Raw genomic sequence first — 21,354 nt, forward strand, 5'->3', positions numbered from 1 at the left:
TGGCCGCCCCTTCCTATGGGAGCCAATGGGAATGGGGTAGCTGGGGCAATGACGTAACGATCTGCCAATCGTCGCTGGGTAAAGGTGGGGTCTTTGGAGGCGACAGGCAAGCTGGAACACCAATCTGGAAAGAGAGTGAGACCTAAGAACCAATTGGAAGCCCGTGTGTGTGTGGGTGAATCTTAGGGGGCGGTGCTGCTGGCTTTGGCATTTTTGCTGGTTTGGGGGGACCAGGCTTACTTCAGCTGTAGCACCAGGTGCCTGGGAGGCATTGCTGAACTTCAAAACTGGAGAGCGAAAGGATGGAGACGATTCAGTTTTGCGCAGTATTAGCAGAAAATGATCAATCTCTAGGGATCCCTGGGTGGCTCAGCGGTTTAGCGCCTGCCTTTGGCCCAGGGCGCGATCCTGGAGTCTCGGGATCGAGTCCCTCCCGGCATGGAGCCTGCTTCTCCCTCTGCCTGTGTCTCTGCCTCTCTCTCTCTATGTCTGTCATGAATCAATCAATCAATCAATCAATCAATCTTTAAAAAAAGAAAGAAAGAAAATTCTCAATCTCCAGAAAATAATTTGGAGGTCAGAGTGCACCTTACATTGGTAGTACTGTTGCTATGTACGGACTTGGCGAATGGAGCAGAAAGACTGAGGCCCCAAACCAAGGTGTCTTGCACAGATGGCTTTACGTTCCATGATTTAACTCCTCTGCACAGTTTTATACGTGTTCAGAGTCAGTCCATAGAGAGTAAGATCCTTGAAACGGAAAGCACGGTTCTAGGTATATGGTAAGCCTTGAGTAGATAGCACTAGTTAAGGTATCTCGAGTCACAGCTCAACATTTCTTGAGTGTTTGTGTGTAGATAGTAATGAATTTATTTTTTAGGGGTACATATAGAGTAAGACAGTCTCTGCCTTTAGAAGGCTTAGTTTAGAGGGCATGTGGGGAGGGTTTCGCAGTGTGCCAGGTGTAACCTAAATCCCCGAGATTATAGACATGTCTTCCTGGAGTGTTAGTCCCCATTTTTATATTAAAAACAAACATAAGGGCAGCCCCAGTGGCGCAGCGGTTTAGCGCCGCCTTCAGCCCCGGTGAACCCGGGATCGAGTCCCACGTCGGGCTCCCTGTGTGGAGCCTGCTTCTCTCTCTGTCTGTGTCTCTGCCTCTCTCTCTCTCTCTCTCTCTCTCTGGATAAATAAATAAAATCTTAAAAAAATAAATAAAAGCAAACAAAAATAAAAACAAACATTAGTTTAATACTAATAATGTTGCAAAATTCATATTAAAATTAAATTTTCCAGGCAGCTTCTTGTGACGGCCTTAGGGCTCTCTGATCATTTTTCTGTATAATTAGATGTACTTCTGAAAAAGTCTGAGAAGAACTTGTAATACACAGATTATTATATAAGGCAAAATCTAGTAAGCATTGAAATAAAAGTGTTAATAAAGTGCTGTGGGGGTGCAAAGGAAGACTAATTCAGTTTAGATTGAAAAAACAAACACGAGGGAGGTGATATTTGAAATATATTTTGTTTTAAGAGAATGAGTGGGGGGAGCAGAGAGAATATTAAGGCGGCTCCACTCCAGAGAGGGGCTTTAACCCGTGTCCCCACGATCATGACCCAATCTGAAATCAAGAGCCAGACCCTTAATTGACTGAGCCACCCAAGCACCCCTGAAATAAGTTTTAAAGAACTTAGCAGTTGGCTGCATAAAGATGAAGGAAGGAAGGGTATTCTAGGTGATGGGCTCAAAATGAAGGCCAGAAAGACAGAATTGAATGCAGATATGTAAGGCTTTGAATGCCAGGATAAGAAACTTGTGAATAATTTAGTAATTCATGAAAGACATTTAAGACTTTAAGGATAGGTAGTGGCAGTGAATAAGTAAATCTTTAAAAAAAGAAAAGAAAAAGACGGAACAAAAGCAATTGCATATGGTTAAAGAATGTGGAGGTGGTGGGACACCTGGGTGGTTCAGCAGTTGAATGTCTGCCTTTGGCTCAGGGCCTGATCTGGGATTCTCAGGATCAGGTACCCCATTGGGCTCCCTGCATGGAGCCTGCTTCTCCTCTCTCTGCCTCTGTCTCTGCCTCTCTTTCTGTGTCTCTCATGAATAAATAAATAAAATCTTTTTTTAAATAAAATCTTAAAAAAAAGTATGGAGGTGATAACAATATTTAACAGTAAAGCAAAGAAGGGAATTAGGGCAATGAATTGAAGAGGAAGCAGCAGAGGATTTTTTTTTTTTTTAAACAGGAAGGGTTCAAGCATATTTTCAGAAAGGACAAAGGGCTAATTGAGAGACACTAAAAATTTAATTATCCATTTTAAGGAGGAGATAATAAAAGAATTAAAGTCTCAGAGGAGATCATTAGATCAAGAGGGAGAGAGGCAGGCAGGTTGGTGGGGAAATATACAGAGAGAGTTTGAAGGAGCTAAACATTTAGGGAAGTCACATTGAATGGCCTTTTTGTTTCTTTTCTTTTTAAGATTTTATTTATTTATTCATGAGAGACACACAGAGAGAGGCAGAGACATAGGAAACCTGATGAGGGACTCGATCCAGGACCTAGGGATCACACCCTGAGCCAAAGGCAAATGCTCAACCACTGAGCCACCCAGGTGCCCTATTGGCTTTGCTTGTCTAAGGCCAATTTTTTGAAAATAAAAAAGGGTGGGATAGAGAATCTAGGAAAAAGAGGGGTAGAAATAGCACTATAGGAAATAGCAATGATTCAAGTAGGAATAGATCAGTAGGAAAGATCTGAGATTAGATAGGTATGAATTTGTAATAGTCCTAATCACCATGGCTTTGGTCAATAACTCTCCACTGCCTTGGAATGGAGAAAACAGACATCCTGTTAACAAGGGCAAACGACTAGAAAAGAAGGAATGGTAGAAGGACAATGAGGAAGTCTAGATTGGTTTGTTGAAAATTCTGGCCATGGCATCTAGGCTCTTTGGGAAAGACAGAATAGAAAGGAGATGAAGAATTGGTCATGACACAGATGAAACTCAGATTTAGTGGGAATGACAGAGAAAGGCAGAAAAGTAGGAGGTTGCAGTGAGAGGGGAGTTTTAAGGTCTATCTAGGAAGGTGGAGAAATTATAGGTTATGATGAGCTCCTATAGTTAAAATTGATGGCAGATATGGCATGGCTATAAAGTCACTGACTTTGATGTATTCAAGTAAATGTGGAATCACAAATGAAGTCTCAGAGCATAATGATAGGGAAGGAGGTTAGGATAGGGTAACTGTGACCCCTATTTTGGGAATGAGCTATAGGTCTCCAACATATGTATTTAAATATGTAAGGCACCACATTGTAATACCTAGAATATTAGGTAAATGTGTACAACACTTACCAAATGACTTGCATTTGTAACTGTTTAAAAGATCATTCTGGCTGAACTGGTCAAGGAATGTTTCAGACCAGGCAGAACCTAAACTGGGACAATAAAGATGATTAGGAAGGTTGGAGATTGGCAGGGGAGGGAGGAAAGGAAGACAATTTAGAGGACTACCTTATGTTATTAAAATTTAGAGGGTCACTGAAGACAATGGAAAAGGGAGAAAGAAACTATAGCAAGAGTTACAACTTCCTAGAGGAAGAGATATCCTACTGATTCAATCTGTATTTTTGAAGAGCTCCCTAAAGACTCTCTACAGATAAGGTTGATCTGGGAACCTGTGTAGAAGCAGCAAAACATGAAGTTGTTTAGGTTGCTGGGGTCCTGAGGAGACTAGTAAATCATGCTAAAGTGTTGGGGTTTCATGAAGACAAAGGGAAACCTGATTTCAAGCAGAAAATGTTATCGTTAGACTTGAGATTTGAAAAGATTTAACTGAGGTAGCTGCATGGAGCGTAGACTTGAGGGAAAGGGGAAGCCAGCTGGACCTCAGACTGTGGTAGCCCAGACAAGACTTGAAGAGGCCTTATCAAAGACACAGGCCATGTGAATACAGAGGAGCTGAAAAGACAAATGATGTAGGGAATAAAGATGAGGACAGAACCAAGGATGAATCCTAGGTTCCTGAGTGAAATACCATTTACAGGAAAGCAAATCCAAAGAGAAGAGCAAATTGGAGGATATAAAGTAAAGAGAAATGGGGACCTGAACTTCCTACCTTTCAGGTTTTTTTTCTTGCCTATGTCTGAATTTTTCAGGTCAGTACCTAAATCTGTTCAGAGTATGAGATGGGATATCTGGGAATAACACTGTAAAATTTGTCAGTGCTTTAGCTACATTCTACAGAAGAATGGACATTTAAAAAAAAAGTGAGACTGCAGAAATATCTGCATTTAAGACCTAGGCTATTAGCACCCTCTGATGGGCCAAATTGAGAACATCAGGAAGTTAACCAAGCTCTATCCTTTCCTTGCCTCCTTTACAAACTTACACTCTTAGGGCAGCCCCAGTGGCTCAGCAGTTTAGCACCGCCTTCAGACCCAGGATCCAGTCCAGAGTCCCACGTTGGGCTCCCTGCATGGAGCCTGCTTCTCCCCCTGCCTGTGTCTCTGCCTCTCTCTGTGTGTCTCTCATGAATAAATAAATAAAATCTTAAAAAAAAAAAAAAAAAAAGAATGGGCCTGAAGCGTAGCCTAGGGAAAAGTAGCTAAGTGATCAGAATAATACAGTGTTAGAGATAATTTTCAAAAAAGGAAAATGATGGAACAAATAAGGTATTAAAGGAGAATCTGAAGAGAGACACATACATAGACAATTAAGAATGCTGAACTGAACTAGCTAATAGAGGTAAAATTAGTATCTACAGCACATACAATGTTTAGGATGAGCATTTTCACAGGGTGGTAAGCAATTGTATCTCACAGGAAGAAATTCAGTTGTCTATGAATAAGAATCATTTGCATTGCCACCAGTTTTCTCAACTTAGAAATTGTAAAATAGTTCAAAGACACCAGAAGATTCTGAAGATTCCTCTAGACAATACCCAACAATGTCTTTGCTCATTTCAAAGTCTTTTATAATTTTTCCCATGAGAACAGAAAAGCCTCTCTTTTCATAAATACCTCACCTTGGCCTTCCATTGCCAAGTTCCATTGAACTTGCATTAAAGTGCAAATATATTGCCTGGAAGATACCAAATCAGCTATTATCAGTTGCCATTTTACACTTGGGTTAAGTAATCAGATAAAATTCAACTAACAGCTACAGTGTGAAATACTGGCCCAGGGAAGGCCTAGAGAAAATAACAGAAAAGGAAGAAAATGTACCTAGTGTTAGCTACTGATAGTGGCTTATTCTTTTTTGTAGTTTTTGTATTAAAAAGGGTATTCAGCCAAAAGGGGATAATTACAACCCAAATGAATGGATCACTAATGAAATTTAATGTGCTACCTAAGACTTGTGAGGGAGAGTTGAAGCAGAGGGCTTTCAACCTTTCAACCCTGTTAATGGAGGTGGGGTGGAGAAAGAGGCAAGCTTAAGAAGAGTATCGCAGTTGGGGTTCTTGGACAGCCAATCAGGTAGCAGATTCTCTTTCTTCAAACCTCAGTTTTCCCTCCCTTCTCATCTTCATTCCCCCTTCTCCTTTCCCTCCTCCCTTCTCTTCCTTTTTCATTTTAGATTGTCTGGACCTCTCCTTTCCAACTTCTTTTCCTCCACTAGGTTTTTTCCATTTATCTGAAAAACCCTGTTAACATAAAACCAGTCAGTGTTGTTGGAAGTTACCCTCTGAGGTTAATAACTGGGAGGGAGTACAAGGAGGGTTTCTGTTTCTTGCTTTTTTTTTTTTTTTAAAGATTTTATTTATTTGTTTGTTTTTAAAAGATTTTATTTATTTATTTATTTATTCTTGATAGACACAGAGAGAGGCAGAGACATAGGCAGAGGGAGAAGCAGGCTCCCTGCAGGAAGCCCGATGTGGGACTCCATCCCAGAACTCTTAGGATCACACCCTGAGCCAAAGGTAGATGCTCAACCACTGAGAGACCCAGGTGTCCCCAGGTTTCTGTTCCTTAATCTTGGTGCTGGTTACATGGGTGTGTTCAGTTTGTGAAAACTGAGCTGTACACTTACTACACGTGTACTTTCCTGTAAGTATATTTCAATAAAAGACTTTAAGCTAAAACAAAACAAACAAATCCTCATTTAAGGTTTCACCTGTTTTAGGGAAGTGAGTGGATACTAAAAGGGGGTATAGAGGAGTGTAGGAAATGATCTTCATATTTTTGCTCACAATCATCAGCCACTGTTCCCAAGGTCTCATTTGGCTTATTGACAAGGGGCAGTAGCAGTGGGAATGGAAAGGCACAGAACCATATTAGTTACCTTAAACATACAAACAAAAAGACGGAATCAATTATACACAGAACAAACTGGGAGAGGTTTGGGGGATGGGCAGAATAGATAAAAGGATTAAGAGGTACAAGCTTCCAGTTACAAAAAAGTCACAGGGCAGAAAAGTACAGCATAGGGAATATAGTCAATATATTTTAATAACATTGTATGATGACACATGGTGACCACATTTATGGTAGTGAGCACTGTGTAATGTATAGAATTGTTGAATCATTATGTTGTTCACCTGAAACTAATATACATTTATGTCAACTACACTTCAATTAAAAAGCCATGTTTTGTTTTGTTTTTTAAGATTTTGTTTATTTTAGTGAGGGGGAGAGGAAGAGTGATCATGCACCAGGGGAGGGGCAGAGGGATAGAGTGAGGGAGAATAGCAGAACTCTGTGTTGAGCCTGGAGCCAGACTTGGGGCTCAACTTCAGGACCCTGAAACTATGACCTGAGCTGAAACCAAGAGTTGGATGCTCAACTGACTGAGCCACCCAGGCCCTCCCCAAATCATCTATTTTTAAAACATGTCTTGTATTGCCTTAAGCACTTTAAAAATAGGTATTGCTCAGTCTTCTATTTCTCTTATTTATTTGAGAGCACGAGCACCACTGGCAGAAAGAGCCGAGGGAGAAGCAGGGAGCCCCGTCGGGCTCCCTGCTCAGTGGGGAGCCTGCTTCTCCCTCTCCTCCCGGCTCATGCTGTCGCTCTCTCTCTCTCTCAAATAAATAAAATCTCAAAAACAAAACAAAAGAGAAGAATACTTTTTAAGAGAAAAACTGAGGAATTTTATGTGCAGCAGATATGCTTTGTTAGAAATAGTGAAAGAAGTTAGAAGCAAAATGATATGTCAGAAACTCAGTTTTATATAAAGAAAAGATCAGTGAAGGAATAAATGAAGATAAACAAAAATGGATAACTTGCTAATTTTAAAAAACTTTGTTTACAACTTGAATATATTCCCTTAGAATGGTATCTTTTAGAAATCTAAAGATATGTGAAGAACACACACATTTACACACAAATTCCAGCACATGATAAATTATTTTCTACATGCTGTTCCCCTGCCTTGAAACAGCCTCGGTTCTTCCTCATCAACCTGAAGATTCTTCAAGACTGAGATTAAGTGGAGGCAGGAGAAAGTAGTGGTTAAAAGCATGTGTCACTTAAGCTCTGCATTGTGTCCTTGGGTAAGCCTTAATTACCTGAATTTTCTTTAAAATAACTTTATAGGATTTAGTGTTGTGAGAAATAAATAGCATATAAAGCAGTATAGTACCTCACAAATGCTCAGTACAGGCACCTGGGTGGCTCAGTCAGTTGAGCATCTGCCTTTGGCTCAGGTTGTGATCCTAGGGTCCTGGGATGGAGTCTTGCTTCCAGCTCCCTGCTTAGCGGGGAGTCTGCTTCTCTCCCTCTACCCCTCTGCCCTGTTCATGGTCTCTCTTATGCTCATTCTCAATCTCTCCCTAATAAATCTTAAAAAGAAAAAAAAATGCTCAGTTCACAAAAGCTGCTATAAATTAGTGTAACTCCTCTTCAACTGTCCTAATGGTCACAGGAAGGTTACTTCCTTGTGTGTCCAAATATTAAGTTTACATTTCTATTAGAGCACTTATCAAAAAGTGTATTAGCCCTTTTAAATGTGAGCTCTTGGGAGTGAAATTGTGTTCTATATGACTTATTGTCAACACCTAGTAAGTGCCAGTTTTTGGCACTTGTAAGTACCAAATTTGAAAGTACTCAATATTTTTGGGATGAATGAATTACAAGCAATAAAACAGCAAGCAGGGATGGGCAGCTCAGGTGGCTCAGTGGTTTAGGGCCACCTTCAGCTCAGGATGTGATCCTAGAGTCCTGGGATTGCGTCCCACCTCAGGCTCCCTGCATGGAGCCTGCTTCTCCCTCTGCCTGTGTCTGCCTCTCTTCCTCTGTATCTCATGAAAAAATAAAACTAAAAAAACCCCCAAACATTAAACAGTGTTCTCAAAATTTAACATGCAAGCTTTTGGAGACTGTGTTTAAAATGCAGCTTCCTGAGCCCCTAGCCTACCAGAGACAGATTTACTAGGATCCTGCATTTTAGCAAGGTAACCTCCACCCCCAGGTGATTTTGGTGCAGTACTCTTTGCACCACATTTTGAAAAACACTATATAAAGGATGACTTAAAGCAAATAATGCTTTGCTTGAAATAAAATTGACAAGGAAATACAAATAATCCTAAGTAAATATATTTCTTATTGTCCTTTATGCTATAGACATTATAAAGAAGGGAAGAACAAGCCAATTACCGGCACAATTATCTTTCTGCAAATGCCACTTTTAGGCAATAGGTTTGAGCAATGAAAACTTGGGCAAGGCAGAGGGGGCCACTGTGACAACCCCCCCCAATACAGACAGGCCATCAGGGGACCCACCCCCAAATATCCACAGGCCTTAATTAACCAATGGGCTATTTACAACCAGGTATAGTTACCAAAAAAGAGAAGATTCCATTCAGCTCCATACTTCCTTACCTTCTTCCTTAAATATAGCTCCCACAGTCTCTGTTTTGTTGTCCTGCCCACCATTCCCTTAAGGTGTATTGAGTAAACTTCGCTTTTGTTCTGCTTCAGGTGAAATCCATTCACCACCTGCACCCCCAGATTCCACTCAATCGGGTTGCCTCACATTTGGGGGCCTGCACTTAATTGGGAGAGACATTATACTTTTCACATGTTAAATCTGTTACCATTAGGTATGTTACCTGTGTTTTGAACTTAAGACTTTCTTTTTTTTTTTTTTAATTTTTATTTATTTATGATAGAGAGAGAGAGAGGCAGAGACACAGGCAGAGGGAGAAGCAGGCTCCATGCACCGGGAGCCTGACGTGGGATTCGATCCCGGGTCTCCAGGATCGCGCCCTGGGCCAAAGGCAGGCGCCAAACCGCTGCGCCACCCAGGGATCCCTGAACTTAAGACTTTCAACTCTTAGATAAGTTTAGGTGTCACTTGCAAGTAGATCTTAATAGGACAGAACATACTCCTTTTCTTCATGATAATGTTATAATTGGGTAAATTATTTTGATTGAGAATGAGAGACAATTCAGACAGCAATATTAGCTGCTTTTCAGGTTAGTTTTGATGTCCCCTTGCCCCCCAGCCTATATATGTTAGGATTCTATTTGTGTATTCCTAGTTTTCTACACAGGATGAAACAGGCTGATCTCCTGATGTAAAGGGATAGTGTTACTGGCCTTGTGTGGAAAATTCTTATTTCCAGTTAAAATAATTGAAGTTGTAAAACCAGAGAACCAATAATTGATATTTATTATACAGAAATGTGAAGGCCATTATGCATATGCATTAAAGGAGAAGGTGTTTTGCAGTGAATACTATACAAACCAAGGACATCCACATTGAGAAACAATATAAAAATAAACACTGACCAAGAGTTGCAAGAAAGAACTCAACTTCTACCCCCTACTCCAATCATACTTTCCACAGGAAAACCTGGTTTCAATTCATGCTGAATTGTTCAAATGGAAAGGAAAACTAAGTCAGGTAGAGACAACACGTGGACTGGTTTTTGTACTTTCAGAGAGTCAGAGTGAAACTCCACTCAGGCTCACATTTCAAATTCATTTCATACTAAAATTTATCTCTAGTCACGTAAGCAATACCTGGAGTGAAACTTAATTGAGTTCATTGAGTTGGGAAATTTTATGGGGCTAGACAGGTTTGGGGGTGGAGATGAAAGTTATAATCATTCATTTAATTACTGAAGATCTGGTATCAGGTCTAGGTTGTCTGTATTAGGCCTTTGACAGCCTGTTTTTCTGTAATGGTCAAGAAGCATGATCCATTAAAAAATGCTAGCATCATAAATGCTCGACCTTAGCACAATTTGGTGCCTGTCTTCTTTATATTCCCAAACACCAGACTTTATATTAGCATACTTTTGACAGCAAATTGTCCTTCTAAATAGGTTTAGTCTTAATCTTCTCTTTGCACTCACTACTGAATTGAAAGAAATTGAAACTTTTTAGAGATTTGGGTAGATAGATGGTTGTGTTGAAAGATTAATGACTAGGAGAGTATCTGTGGCTTAAATATAGACAAAAATATTTCTAGAACCCTTAAATATAGACAGAATCTATAAATTTATGAAGGAAGTCGAAAATAGGGAACAAGAAGATCTGGACTCAGGATGCTATTCAGCAACTGAAATTTCTAACTCCCTCAATTCAATCAGAGAGGAGACATATAATCTGGAGGAATGAGGAGTCATGTGCTAATGGGTAGAAATTCTCATGCTACCTCCCTCTCTTATAAATTGTAATGCTGACTGCATGAAGGATGTGGTTGAGAGATACATATTTCTCATTCAGACTTTTGTCCTAATGAATGAGGGAGTAGGATAATGCTAAGAGAGAGTATAGAATATATTTCTAATTTTAGAGCTGTGAGAGCCAGGTAATCAAATTTGCAATATTCTCATTAGGTTAGAAAAGGAAAAATGAAAAAATCATTAGTGGGACATACAGTTCCAGAGGCCATCTGCTCCAAAAATCAGTTTTGTTTCCACTGCCCCTTATTCAGAGACAGTTATTTCAATAACTGCATTACTTAGTAGAGTCTGAGAGACAAAGACTGTGAAAACATGTATTTAAGATAGAAAACAGGGGCCCCTGGCTGGCTCAGTTGGGAGAGTACATGACTCTCAATTTCAGGGTCAGGAGTTCAAGTCCCACATTGGGTGTGGAGCCTACTTTTTAAAACAAAACAAGATACAAATTTTAAAAAATTTAACAAATGGTTTGCTCTATATCTCACTCACATTTTGTGACTGGAGAACTCCAATCCCAATTAGATATTCCTGCTTATTCAAAAGCACAATGGATGGAAGTAAACCAAGAAATGAGAGAAAATTATTATGGTGTGTGTATGGGTTCAACTAGTTTATTCACCTCTGTAGTGGAAAAATAAGGAGAAATAAAATCTGCTTACAATGGCCAAAATTTATGGAGAAGCCCTAAAGTTGCTTTCCCCAAATCACAAATCTGATTCAAGAGAAGGAAAAAAATGAAAAACATCTCATCACACAAAACTCAGTGTGGTGTCTCTGATAGTCATCAGCCAGCAGAGGAAAAAGGAGAAACCCACCCACTGGTTTTAGGATTTATTGAAGGCTGCCAGCACAGCCCAGATCATCTCTGTGGCACTGTGCTTTGTCCCCTCCACTTCAGGGTCCAGTTCTACTAGGTCCTTGGCTCGATTCATTGCCACATCATACTTGTCATCCGCCAGAGAGGAGAAGACATTCTCTAGTACATCAGAGGAGTGGGCTAGCACCAGGAGTGCTAGTGTTCGCTTGTCCATACGTTGAGGGTCATTTACCCACCGCTCTAGGACACTATCTTGAAGTTTTTTCACTAGTCGCTGTTTCTCTGTTGTATTGGTCACTGGATGAGTAGTCATGTCAAATAGGAGGAAATTCTGCTTCTCAGTGGTTAGAATACCCTTCTCTACTAGATTCTTTGCAATTCGCTCTCTTACATTTCTCAGCTGGTACTGTAATTTGAAGGGGTTCCAGGTCTCACCTTTGGGGAAAAAAAAACAGAAGACTTGAACAACACTATAAGCCAACTAGACCTAATAAGACATCTACAGAATATTCTACCCTCAAGTGCAAATGGGACATTCTCCAGCACAGACCACATTCTAGGCCATAAAAATCAGCCTTAATAAACTTAAAGGGGGGACTTTTGGGTGGCTCAGTGGTTGTGTGTCTGCCTTCAGCTCAGGTCATGATCCCTGGTCCAGGGATTGAGTTCCACATCGGGCTCCCTGAGGGGAGCCTGCTTCTCCCTCTGCCTATGTCTCTGCCTCTCTCTCTGTGTCTCTCATGAATAAATAAAAAAAATCTTAAAAAAAAAAACTTAAAGGGACTGGAAACACACAAAATCTGCTATCCAACCACAATAGAATTAAATTAGAAATTAACAGAAGGAAATTTGGGAAATCCAAAATATGTGGAAATTAAATAAAGAACCAATGAATCAAAGAAGAAATCACAGGGAAATTTTAAAAATATTTTGAGTCGAATGAAAATGAAAACACAACAGACCAAGACTTATGTGCTACAACTTAAAGCAGTGTCAAGAGAAAAATTTATGATCCCAAACGTTGTATTAGAAAAGATGTCAAATCAATAACCTACCTTTCTATCTTAAGAAAGTAGAAAAAGAAGAGCACGTTAAACATGAAGGAAGCAAAAGAAAATAATAAAGATTAGAGAGGAGATAAATAGAAACAATGAAAACAATAGAGGAAATCAATAAAATCAAAGTTGGTTCATTGAAAAGATCAACAAATTGACAAACTTAAACTGACCAAGAAAGAAAGAAGACTTAATTTACTAAAATTGGGAATGAAAGAGGAAACATCACCACTGACCTTAGAGAAATAAAAAGGGCAGTATGACGACACTATAAATAACAGTATGCCAACAAATTAGATAACCTAGAAGAAATGGACAAATTCCTTAAAACACACAAATTACCTAAACTGACTCAAGAAGAAAGAGAAAATCTGAATAAATCTATAACAGCAAATAGATTGAATAAGTAATTTAAAACTCCTCACAAAAAAAAGCATGGTTTAGAGGGGTTACTAGTAATAGTACCAAATGTTTAAAGAATGCTACTAATCCTTCACAAACTCTTTTAAAAAAACAGAAGAGGAGGGAGCACTTCCTTAGTTCATACAGTTAAGTATCACTCTGATACCAAAACCAGACAGACATCAGAAGACTATAGACCAACATCCCTTATAAGTACAAATATAAGTACAAAAATATTCAACAAAATACTACCCCAAAAATCCAGCAACATATAATAAAGAGTATGTAACAAAATTAAGTGGGACTATACCAGAAATGCAAGGTTGTTTTAATATTCAAAAATCTAGGGACACCTGGATGGTTCAGTGGTTGAGCGTCTGCCTTTGGCTCAGGGTGTGATCCCACGTTTCTAGGATGGAATCCCACAGGGAGCCTGCTTCTCCCTCTGCCTCTCTCTGTGTGTCTCTCATGAATAAAAACTCTTTTAAAAAAATCCCAAAATCTAATTATGTAACACATCATATCAATAGAATAAAAAGCAAAAACCAAATGATCATCTCAATCAACACAGAAAAAGTATCTGACAAAATCCAACATATTTACATGATAAAAACACTCAACAAACTAGGGATAGGTAGAAACTTCCTCAATCTGATAGAAGGTATTTACAAAAACCCCACAGGTAGCTTCATATTTAATGGTGAAAGAGTCAGCGATGTCCTACTAGGATCAGGAACAAGACAAAAATGCCATTTTCATCACTTCTATTTAGCACTGTACTGGAAGTTCTAGCCAGGGCAATTAGGCAAGGAAAAGAAATGAAAGCATTCAGATCACACAGGAAGAAGTTAATCTATTTTTATTTCCAGATGACATGATCTCGTATACAGAAAAATCTAAGGAATCCACTTAAACTATTGCAACAAATAAATTCAGCAAGGTTGCATGATATAAGATTAATATACAAAAATCATAGGAGTTTCTATACATTGGCAATAGTCTGAAAAATTTTTTAAAATGACATAATATCAAAGAGAGCAAAATACTTAGGAATATATTTAACAAAAGTAGCATAAGACTTGTACACTGAAAGTTACAAAATATTGTTGAAAGAAATAAAGAATATCTATTTTTTAAAAAGATTTTATTTATTTATTAATGAGAGACACAGAGAGAGAAAGAGAGAGAGAGAGAGAGAGGCAGAGACACAGGCAGAGGGAGGAAGCAAGCTCCACGCAGGGAGCACAATGTGGGACTTGATCCTGGGACTTCAGGATCATGTCCCACAGCCAAAGGCAGGCGCTAAACCACTGATCCACCCAGGGATCCCCAAGAATATCTAAATAAATGGAAAGATATTCCTTTTAAAAAATTTATTTATTCATGGGAGACACAGAGAGAGAGAAGCAGGCTCCCAGCAGGGAGCCCAATATGGGACTTGATCATGGACCCCAGGATCACACACTGAGCCAAAGGCAGAGGCTCAACTGCTGAGCCACCCACACATCCCAAATGGAAAGATATTCCATGTTCATGGATTGGAAAACTTCATATTATTAAGATAGCAATATTCCCCAAATTGATCTACAGATTCAGTACAATTCCTATTAAAATCCTACCTTGCTTTATTACAGAAATTGACAAGCTAATTCTGTAATTCATTGGGAAATGCAAACGACCAAGCATGGTCAAAAAAATCTTGAAAAAGAGTAAAGTTGGAGTACTCACATTTCATGATTTCAAAACTACTATGAAACAACAATAATAAAAAAAAAAACAAAAAACAAAACAAGCAAACAAAGCCTACAATAATCAAGAGAGTGTGGTATTGCATAAGGACAAACATATAGATCAAAAAAAGAGTCCAGAAATAAATTCATACATATATGGTCAAGTGATTTTTGACAATGGTACCAAGATAAATCATGGAGGACAGAACAGTGCTAGGACAACTGTATTTATATATTCATGCAAAAGACTGACGTTGGAGCTCTACCCATATGATCTACAATTAACTCAAAACGGACAATAGACCTAAGTGAAATAGATAAGCTATAAATCTCTTAGAAGAAAATGCAGGAATAAATCTTCATGATGTTGGGTTAAGCAATCATTCCTTAGATATTACACAAGCAATAAAAGAAAAAGATTAATTGAAAAGTATTAAAATGGAAAACTTTATGCTTTTTTTTTTTTTTAAAGATTTTATTTGAGTGGGCAAGAGTGAGAGAGAGAGAGCAAGCATGAGCAGGGGGAGGAGCAGAGGGAGAGAAAGAAGCAGGCTCTCCTCTGAGGAGGAAGCCTGATGCTGGGCTTGATCTGGGAACTCTGGGATCATGACCTGAGCCTAAGGCAGACATGTAACCAACTGAGCCACTCAGTTGGTACCCCCAAACTGTATGCTTTAAAGAACACCATCAAGAAGTGAAAAGACAGGGCAGCTTGGGTGGCTTAGCGGTTTAGCGCTGCCTTCAGTTCAGGGCCTGATCCTGGAGACCTGGGATCAAGTCCCATGTGGGGCTCCTTGCATGGAGTCTGCTTCTCCCTCTGCCTGTGTCTCTGCCTCTCTCTCTGTGTCTCTCATGAATAAATAAATAAAATCTTTAAAAAAAAAAAAAAGAAGTGAAAAGACAGAATGGAAGGAAAATTTTGCAAATTCTGTATATGATAAAAGAGATTTATATCTAGAATATATTTGAAAAGTACAACTCATAGTAAAAACGGTAAACCCAATTAAAAAATAGGTTAAGTATATGAATAGACATTTTTCCAAAGAAGATATACAAAGAGCCATAAAGATGACCATAAAGATGGTCAACATCATTATATATTAGAAAAATCCAAATAAAAATCACGATATACCACTACATACTCATTAGGATAGATAAAAGAGAATAACAAGTATTGATAAGAATGTGGAAGAATGAAACTCATACACTGGTGTGGAAATATAAAATGGTGTAGCCAACTTTGAAAAACTGGCCCCATCCCTGTCCTTAAGATGTTTAAAATCTAGTCTGGATTAATAGTGGGGAGACAAAAATAATATATATATTTTAATATTTTATTTATTTATCCATGAGAGACACAGAGAGAGAGAGAGAGAGAGAGAGAAAGAGAGAGAGAGAGGCAGAGGCAGAGGGAGAAGCAGGCTCCATGCAGGGAGCCAGACGTGGGACCTGATCCCAGGACTCCAGGATCACGCCCTGGGCTGAAGGCAGACACCCAACCGCTGAGCCACCCAGGCATCCCCAAAAATAATATTTGAAGCAGGCCCTAAAGACAAACTCGAACTGGACATAGATGATAAGGTTCTTTAAAATGTTAATCATTGAGATATGACATCAGGGATGATGATAGAGTGGGAAGTGCCAGACATTCATCTCTTCACCTAGACAACAATTATACTAGAACCTAGAATCTTTTTTTTTTTTTTTTTTAATTAGGCCATGCACCCAGGGTGGTGCCCAACACAGGGCTTGCACTCATGACCCTGAAATCAGGACCTGAGCTGAGATCAAGAGTTGCACACCTAACTGAGTGACCCACTCAGAGCCTGTAGAATATATCTTTTTAATAACTATTTGGAACTCTGGAATCTATTTGAATGCTTGTAGGTTCCAGGCCAAGGCTTGACTGGCAAAGTGTGGTTCATACTAGCCTATTTTAGCCTTCAGCACAATAGTGGATATTTAGCCCCTAAAATCCCCTTTAAAAAAAAATATTATTTATTTATTTATTAATGAGAGACACACACAGAGAGAGGCAGAGACACAGGCAGAGGGAGAAGCAGGCTCCATGCAGGGAGCCCAATGCAGGACTAGATCCCGGGTCTCTGGGACCACACCCTGGACTGAAGGCTAGCCCCTAAAATCCTAAACACAAAGACATATAATGCAAGAAATGAGGGACAAAATACTATAGATCATACAGCAAAGAAACAACAAAATGGCAGAAGTGTCTCCTTATGAGTAATTATTTTAATCTATTTAAAAAATATTCTATTTATTATTCATTTGAGAGAGAGAGAGAACACAAGCAGGGGAAGCAGTAGAGGAGGAAGAAGTAGACTCCTTGTTCAGTAGGGAGCCTGATTCAAGGCTTGATCCTGGGACTCTGGGATCACGACCTGAGCTGAAGGCAGATGCTTAACTGACTGAGCCACTCAGACATACCATGAGTAATTACTTTGAATGTAAATAGATTAAGCAACTCAGTCACAAGACAAAGGTTGACAGGATGGGTTAAAAAACATCATCTAACTATATGCTATCTACAAGAGACTCACTTTAGTCACATTAAAGACCAATAATCCTTATGAATATAGATGCAAAAATCTTTAATAAAATATTAGCAAAGTGAATCCAACAGCCTATTAAAAGGACTATTCACCATGGACAAGTAAAATTTATCCCAGGAAAGTAACATAAAAAAATCAAATGGACAAAGGATCTGAATAGACTTTCCAAAGAAGATATAAAGATGGTCAACAGATGCATGAAAAAATGCTCAACATCATTAATCATCAAAGAAGTGCAAATCAAATCACAATGAAATGACAGTTCACATCTGTTAGAGTGGCTGTTATAAAAAAGACAAGAAAAAACGAGTGTTAAAGAGGATGTGGGAAAAAAAGAGAACATTTGTGCACTGTTAGTGAGAATGTAAATTGGTGCAGTCACTTCAGAAAACAGTATGAAGTTCCTCAAAAGTTAAAAATAGAAGTATCATGTGACCCAGCAATTCCACTTCTGGATATTTATTCAAAGAAAATGAAAATACTAACTGGAAAAGATATATACACTCTGATGTGCACTGAAGCATGACATTATAATAGCCAAAACATAGAAGTAATTTAAGTGTTCATCAATGGATGAATGGATAAAGAAAGTGTATATATATACACAGTGAAATATTATTTAGCCATAAAAAAGACATCTTGTCATTTACAACAATGTGGTTGAAACCTGAGGGCATTATACTAAGTGAAATAAGTGAGACAGAGAAAGACAAATATTTTATGATCTCACTTATATGCATAATCTAAAAAACAAAAACCTGAAAGGGGTGCCTGGCTGACTCAATCAGTGGAGCATATGACTCTTGATCTCAGGGTTTGAGCCCCACGTTGAGTATACAGATCACTTACAAATAAAATCTTAAAAAACAACCACCCCAAGACAACAACAAAAAAGCTCACAGATACAGAGAACAGTTATCATTGGTGGTTGCCAGAGGCAAGAGATGGGCGGTTGGGGGGTGGTGGTGGAAAAAAAATGGGAGAATATAGTCAAAAGGTACACACTTCCAATTATAAAATAAATAAGTCCTAGGAATGTAATTTTTTTTTTTTTTTATGATAGTCACAGAGAGAGAGAGAGAGAGACAGAGACACAGGCAGAGGGAGAAGCAGGCTCCATGCACCGGGAGCCCGATGTGGGATTCGATCCTGGGTCTCCAGGATTGCGCCCTGGGCCAAAGGCAGGCGCCAAACCGCTGCGCCACCCAGGGATCCCAAGTCCTAGGAATGTAACATACAGCATGATGACTGTAGTTAATAATACTGTATTATATATTTGAAAGTTGCTAAGAGAGATCTTAAAAGTTCTAATTAAAAGAAAAAAAATGTAACTATATGTAGTGATGGATGTCAAGTAGGCATGTTGTGATCATTTTACAATATACACCAATCCTGAATCAATGTGTTCTACACCTGAAACTAATACAATGTTGTATATCAATTATACCTCAATAAAAAAATAATTAAACAATGTAATACATCACATTAGTAGAGTAAAAAAAAAAAGCCACATAGTTATTTCACTTGACTCAGAAAAGACATCTGGTAAAAATGAACACACTTAAAAAAAAAAAACACACTTTCATAATTAAAAACTCTCAGAAAACTAGAAATAAAAGGAAAATTTCTCAACATAGTAAAGGGTATTTATGAAAAATCCACAGCTAACATCACAAGGTCATGAAAATATAAGGATGATTGCTTTCCCTCCTGCTATTCAATAAGGTACTAACCAGAGCTATTAGAGAAGATAAAAAGATGAAAGGCATCCATATTGCAAAGGAAAAGCTAAAACTATCTCTGCATGTGCCATGATCCTTATATAGCTGACCCTTGAACAACCTGGGAGTTACGGGTGCCAATCCCCTGCAGTCTAAAATCTGTATAAAACTTTTAATTCCTGGGGATCCCTGGGTGGCTCAGCGGTTTGGTGCCTGCCTTTGGCCCAGGGTGCAATCCTGGAGTCCCGGGATTGAGTCCCACGTCGGGCTCCCTGCATGGAGCCTGCTTCTCCCTCTGCCTGTGTCTCTGCCTCTCTCTCTCTCTCTATGTCTATCATGAATAAATAAATAAATAAATAAATAAATAACCAAAAACTTTTAATTCCTTAAAAACTTAACTAGTGGGATCCCTGGGTGGCTCCTGTTTGGAGCCTGCCTTTGGCCCAGGGCGCAATCCTGGGGTCCCAGGTTCGAGTCCCGCATCAGGCTCCCTGCATGGAGCCTGCTTCCCCTCTGCCTGTGTCTCTGCCTCTCTCTCTCTCTCTCTCTCTCTCTCTGTGTCTCATGAGTAAATAAATAAAATCTTAAAAAAAAAACTTAACTAGTAATAGTCTAAACTGAAAGCCTTACTGATAACCTAAACAGTCAATTAACACATATTTTGATATTTTGTATGTTACATGTATTATATACTGTATTCTTATAATAAGCTAAAAAAATTAAATTTTAAGAAAATCATAAGGAAAATACATTTACATTGTTTTGTTTTGTATTGAAAAAAATCTATGTATATATGGGCCTGCATGGTTCAAACCCATGTTGTTCAAGGGTTAACTGTATAGAAAATCCCAAAGAATGCACAAAAATGCTACTAGAGCTAATAAACTAATTCAGCTAAAGTGCAGGGTACAAGGAAAACACACAAATATCAGCTGTTTCTACACACAAGTAAACAAAGGAAATTAAGAAAGTAGTTCCATTTATAATAGTGTCTAAAAGAATTAAAAACTTAGGAATAAGTCTAACCAGAGGTGAAAGATATATATGCTGAAAACTACACAACATTGCTGAAAAACATTAAAGATGACAAAAATAATGTAAAGACATCCTATATTTAATGGGCAAAGGACTTGACACCGTCAAGTTATCAATACCACTCAAAGAGATCTACAGGTTCAACACAATCCCTAACAAAATTCCAGGAGTCTTTCCCACTGAAATGGAAAAGCTGATCCTCAAATTCACATGCAACTGCATGAGACCCAGGGTAGCCAAAACAATCTTGAAAAAGAATAAAGTGGGCAGCCCAGGTGGCTCAGCGGTTTAGGGCCACCTTCAGCCCAGGGCCTGATCCTGGAGACCTGGGATGGAGTCCCATGTGGGGGATCCCTGCATGGGGCCTGCATCTCCCTCTGCCTGTGTCTCTGCCTCTCTCTCTCTGTGTCTCTCATGAATAAATAAATAAAATCTTTAAAAAAAAAAAAAGAAAAGAATAAAGTTGTGACACTCATACTTTCCAATTTCAGAAATTATTACAAAGCTATAGTAAGTAAAACAGTATGGTATTGCCATAGGTCAAGCATAGATCAATGCAATAGAGCAGATAGCCCAGAAGTAAATCCTCACATCTATGATCAACTGATTTTCTTTTCCTTTTTTTTTAAGGTTTTATTTATTTATTAATGAGAGACATACACACACACAGAGAGAGAGGCAGAGACACAGGGAGAGGGAGAAGCAGGCTTCATGCAGGAAGCCCAATGTGGGACTTGATCCCGGGACTCCAGGATCACACCCTGCGGCCAAAGGCAGGCGCTAAACCACTGAGCCACCCAGTGATCCCCGATCAACTGATTTTCAACAAGGCTGCTAAGATTATTCAATGGGAAAAGGTCGATCTTTTCATGGATATGAGACCAAAAGTGCAAGCAACAAAAGAAAAAATAGATAAATTGGATTTAATCCAAATTAAGAACTTTTGGTATCAAGGATTACCATCAAAAAGGTTGAGAAGACAACCTACAGAATGGAAGAAAATACTATAAATGATGGATCTGATTAATATTATATAATATTAATATATATTATATATTATATATAATAATAGGGATTTATATTCATAAAATACAAAATACTCCTAAAATTCAGCAACAATAACAACAGAACCCAATTTAAAAAATGGGCAAAGGACTTGAATAGACATTTTTCCAAAGAAGATATGCAAATGGCTAATACACCCATAAAAAGATGCTTATCACTGGTCATTAGGAAAATGCAAATCAAATCGAGATATTCCTTCATGTCTACTAAGAGAACTATAATTAAAAACCAAACCAAACCAACAAACAAAAAAATAGAACAAGTTTTGATGACAATGTGGAGAAACTGGAGCCCTTATGCATGGCTGGTGAGAATGT

The 21,354-nt window shown here is 38.7% G+C and overlaps 1 protein-coding gene across 2 annotated transcripts in view; it reads right to left on the reverse strand.

The window, feature by feature from the left end:
- Nucleotides 1-11,237: 11,237 nt before the first annotated feature.
- Nucleotides 11,238-21,354, reverse strand: part of GOLPH3L (golgi phosphoprotein 3 like) — a 38,631-nt gene continuing 28,514 nt past the window's right edge. The window contains exon 5 of one of the 2 annotated variants that reach the window (XM_055312210.1): nt 11,238-11,918. In XM_055312210.1, the coding sequence (XP_055168185.1) occupies nt 11,467-11,918 (452 nt within the window). In that variant the 3' untranslated portion in view covers nt 11,238-11,466. The remainder of the gene's footprint in view (nt 11,919-21,354) is intronic. The other variant, XM_055312211.1, reaches the window with a different exon arrangement.

Source organism: Nyctereutes procyonoides, unplaced genomic scaffold (assembly GCF_905146905.1).
Source record: "Nyctereutes procyonoides isolate TBG_1078 unplaced genomic scaffold, NYPRO_anot_genome, whole genome shotgun sequence".
Classification (NCBI taxonomy): Eukaryota; Metazoa; Chordata; class Mammalia; order Carnivora; family Canidae; genus Nyctereutes; species Nyctereutes procyonoides.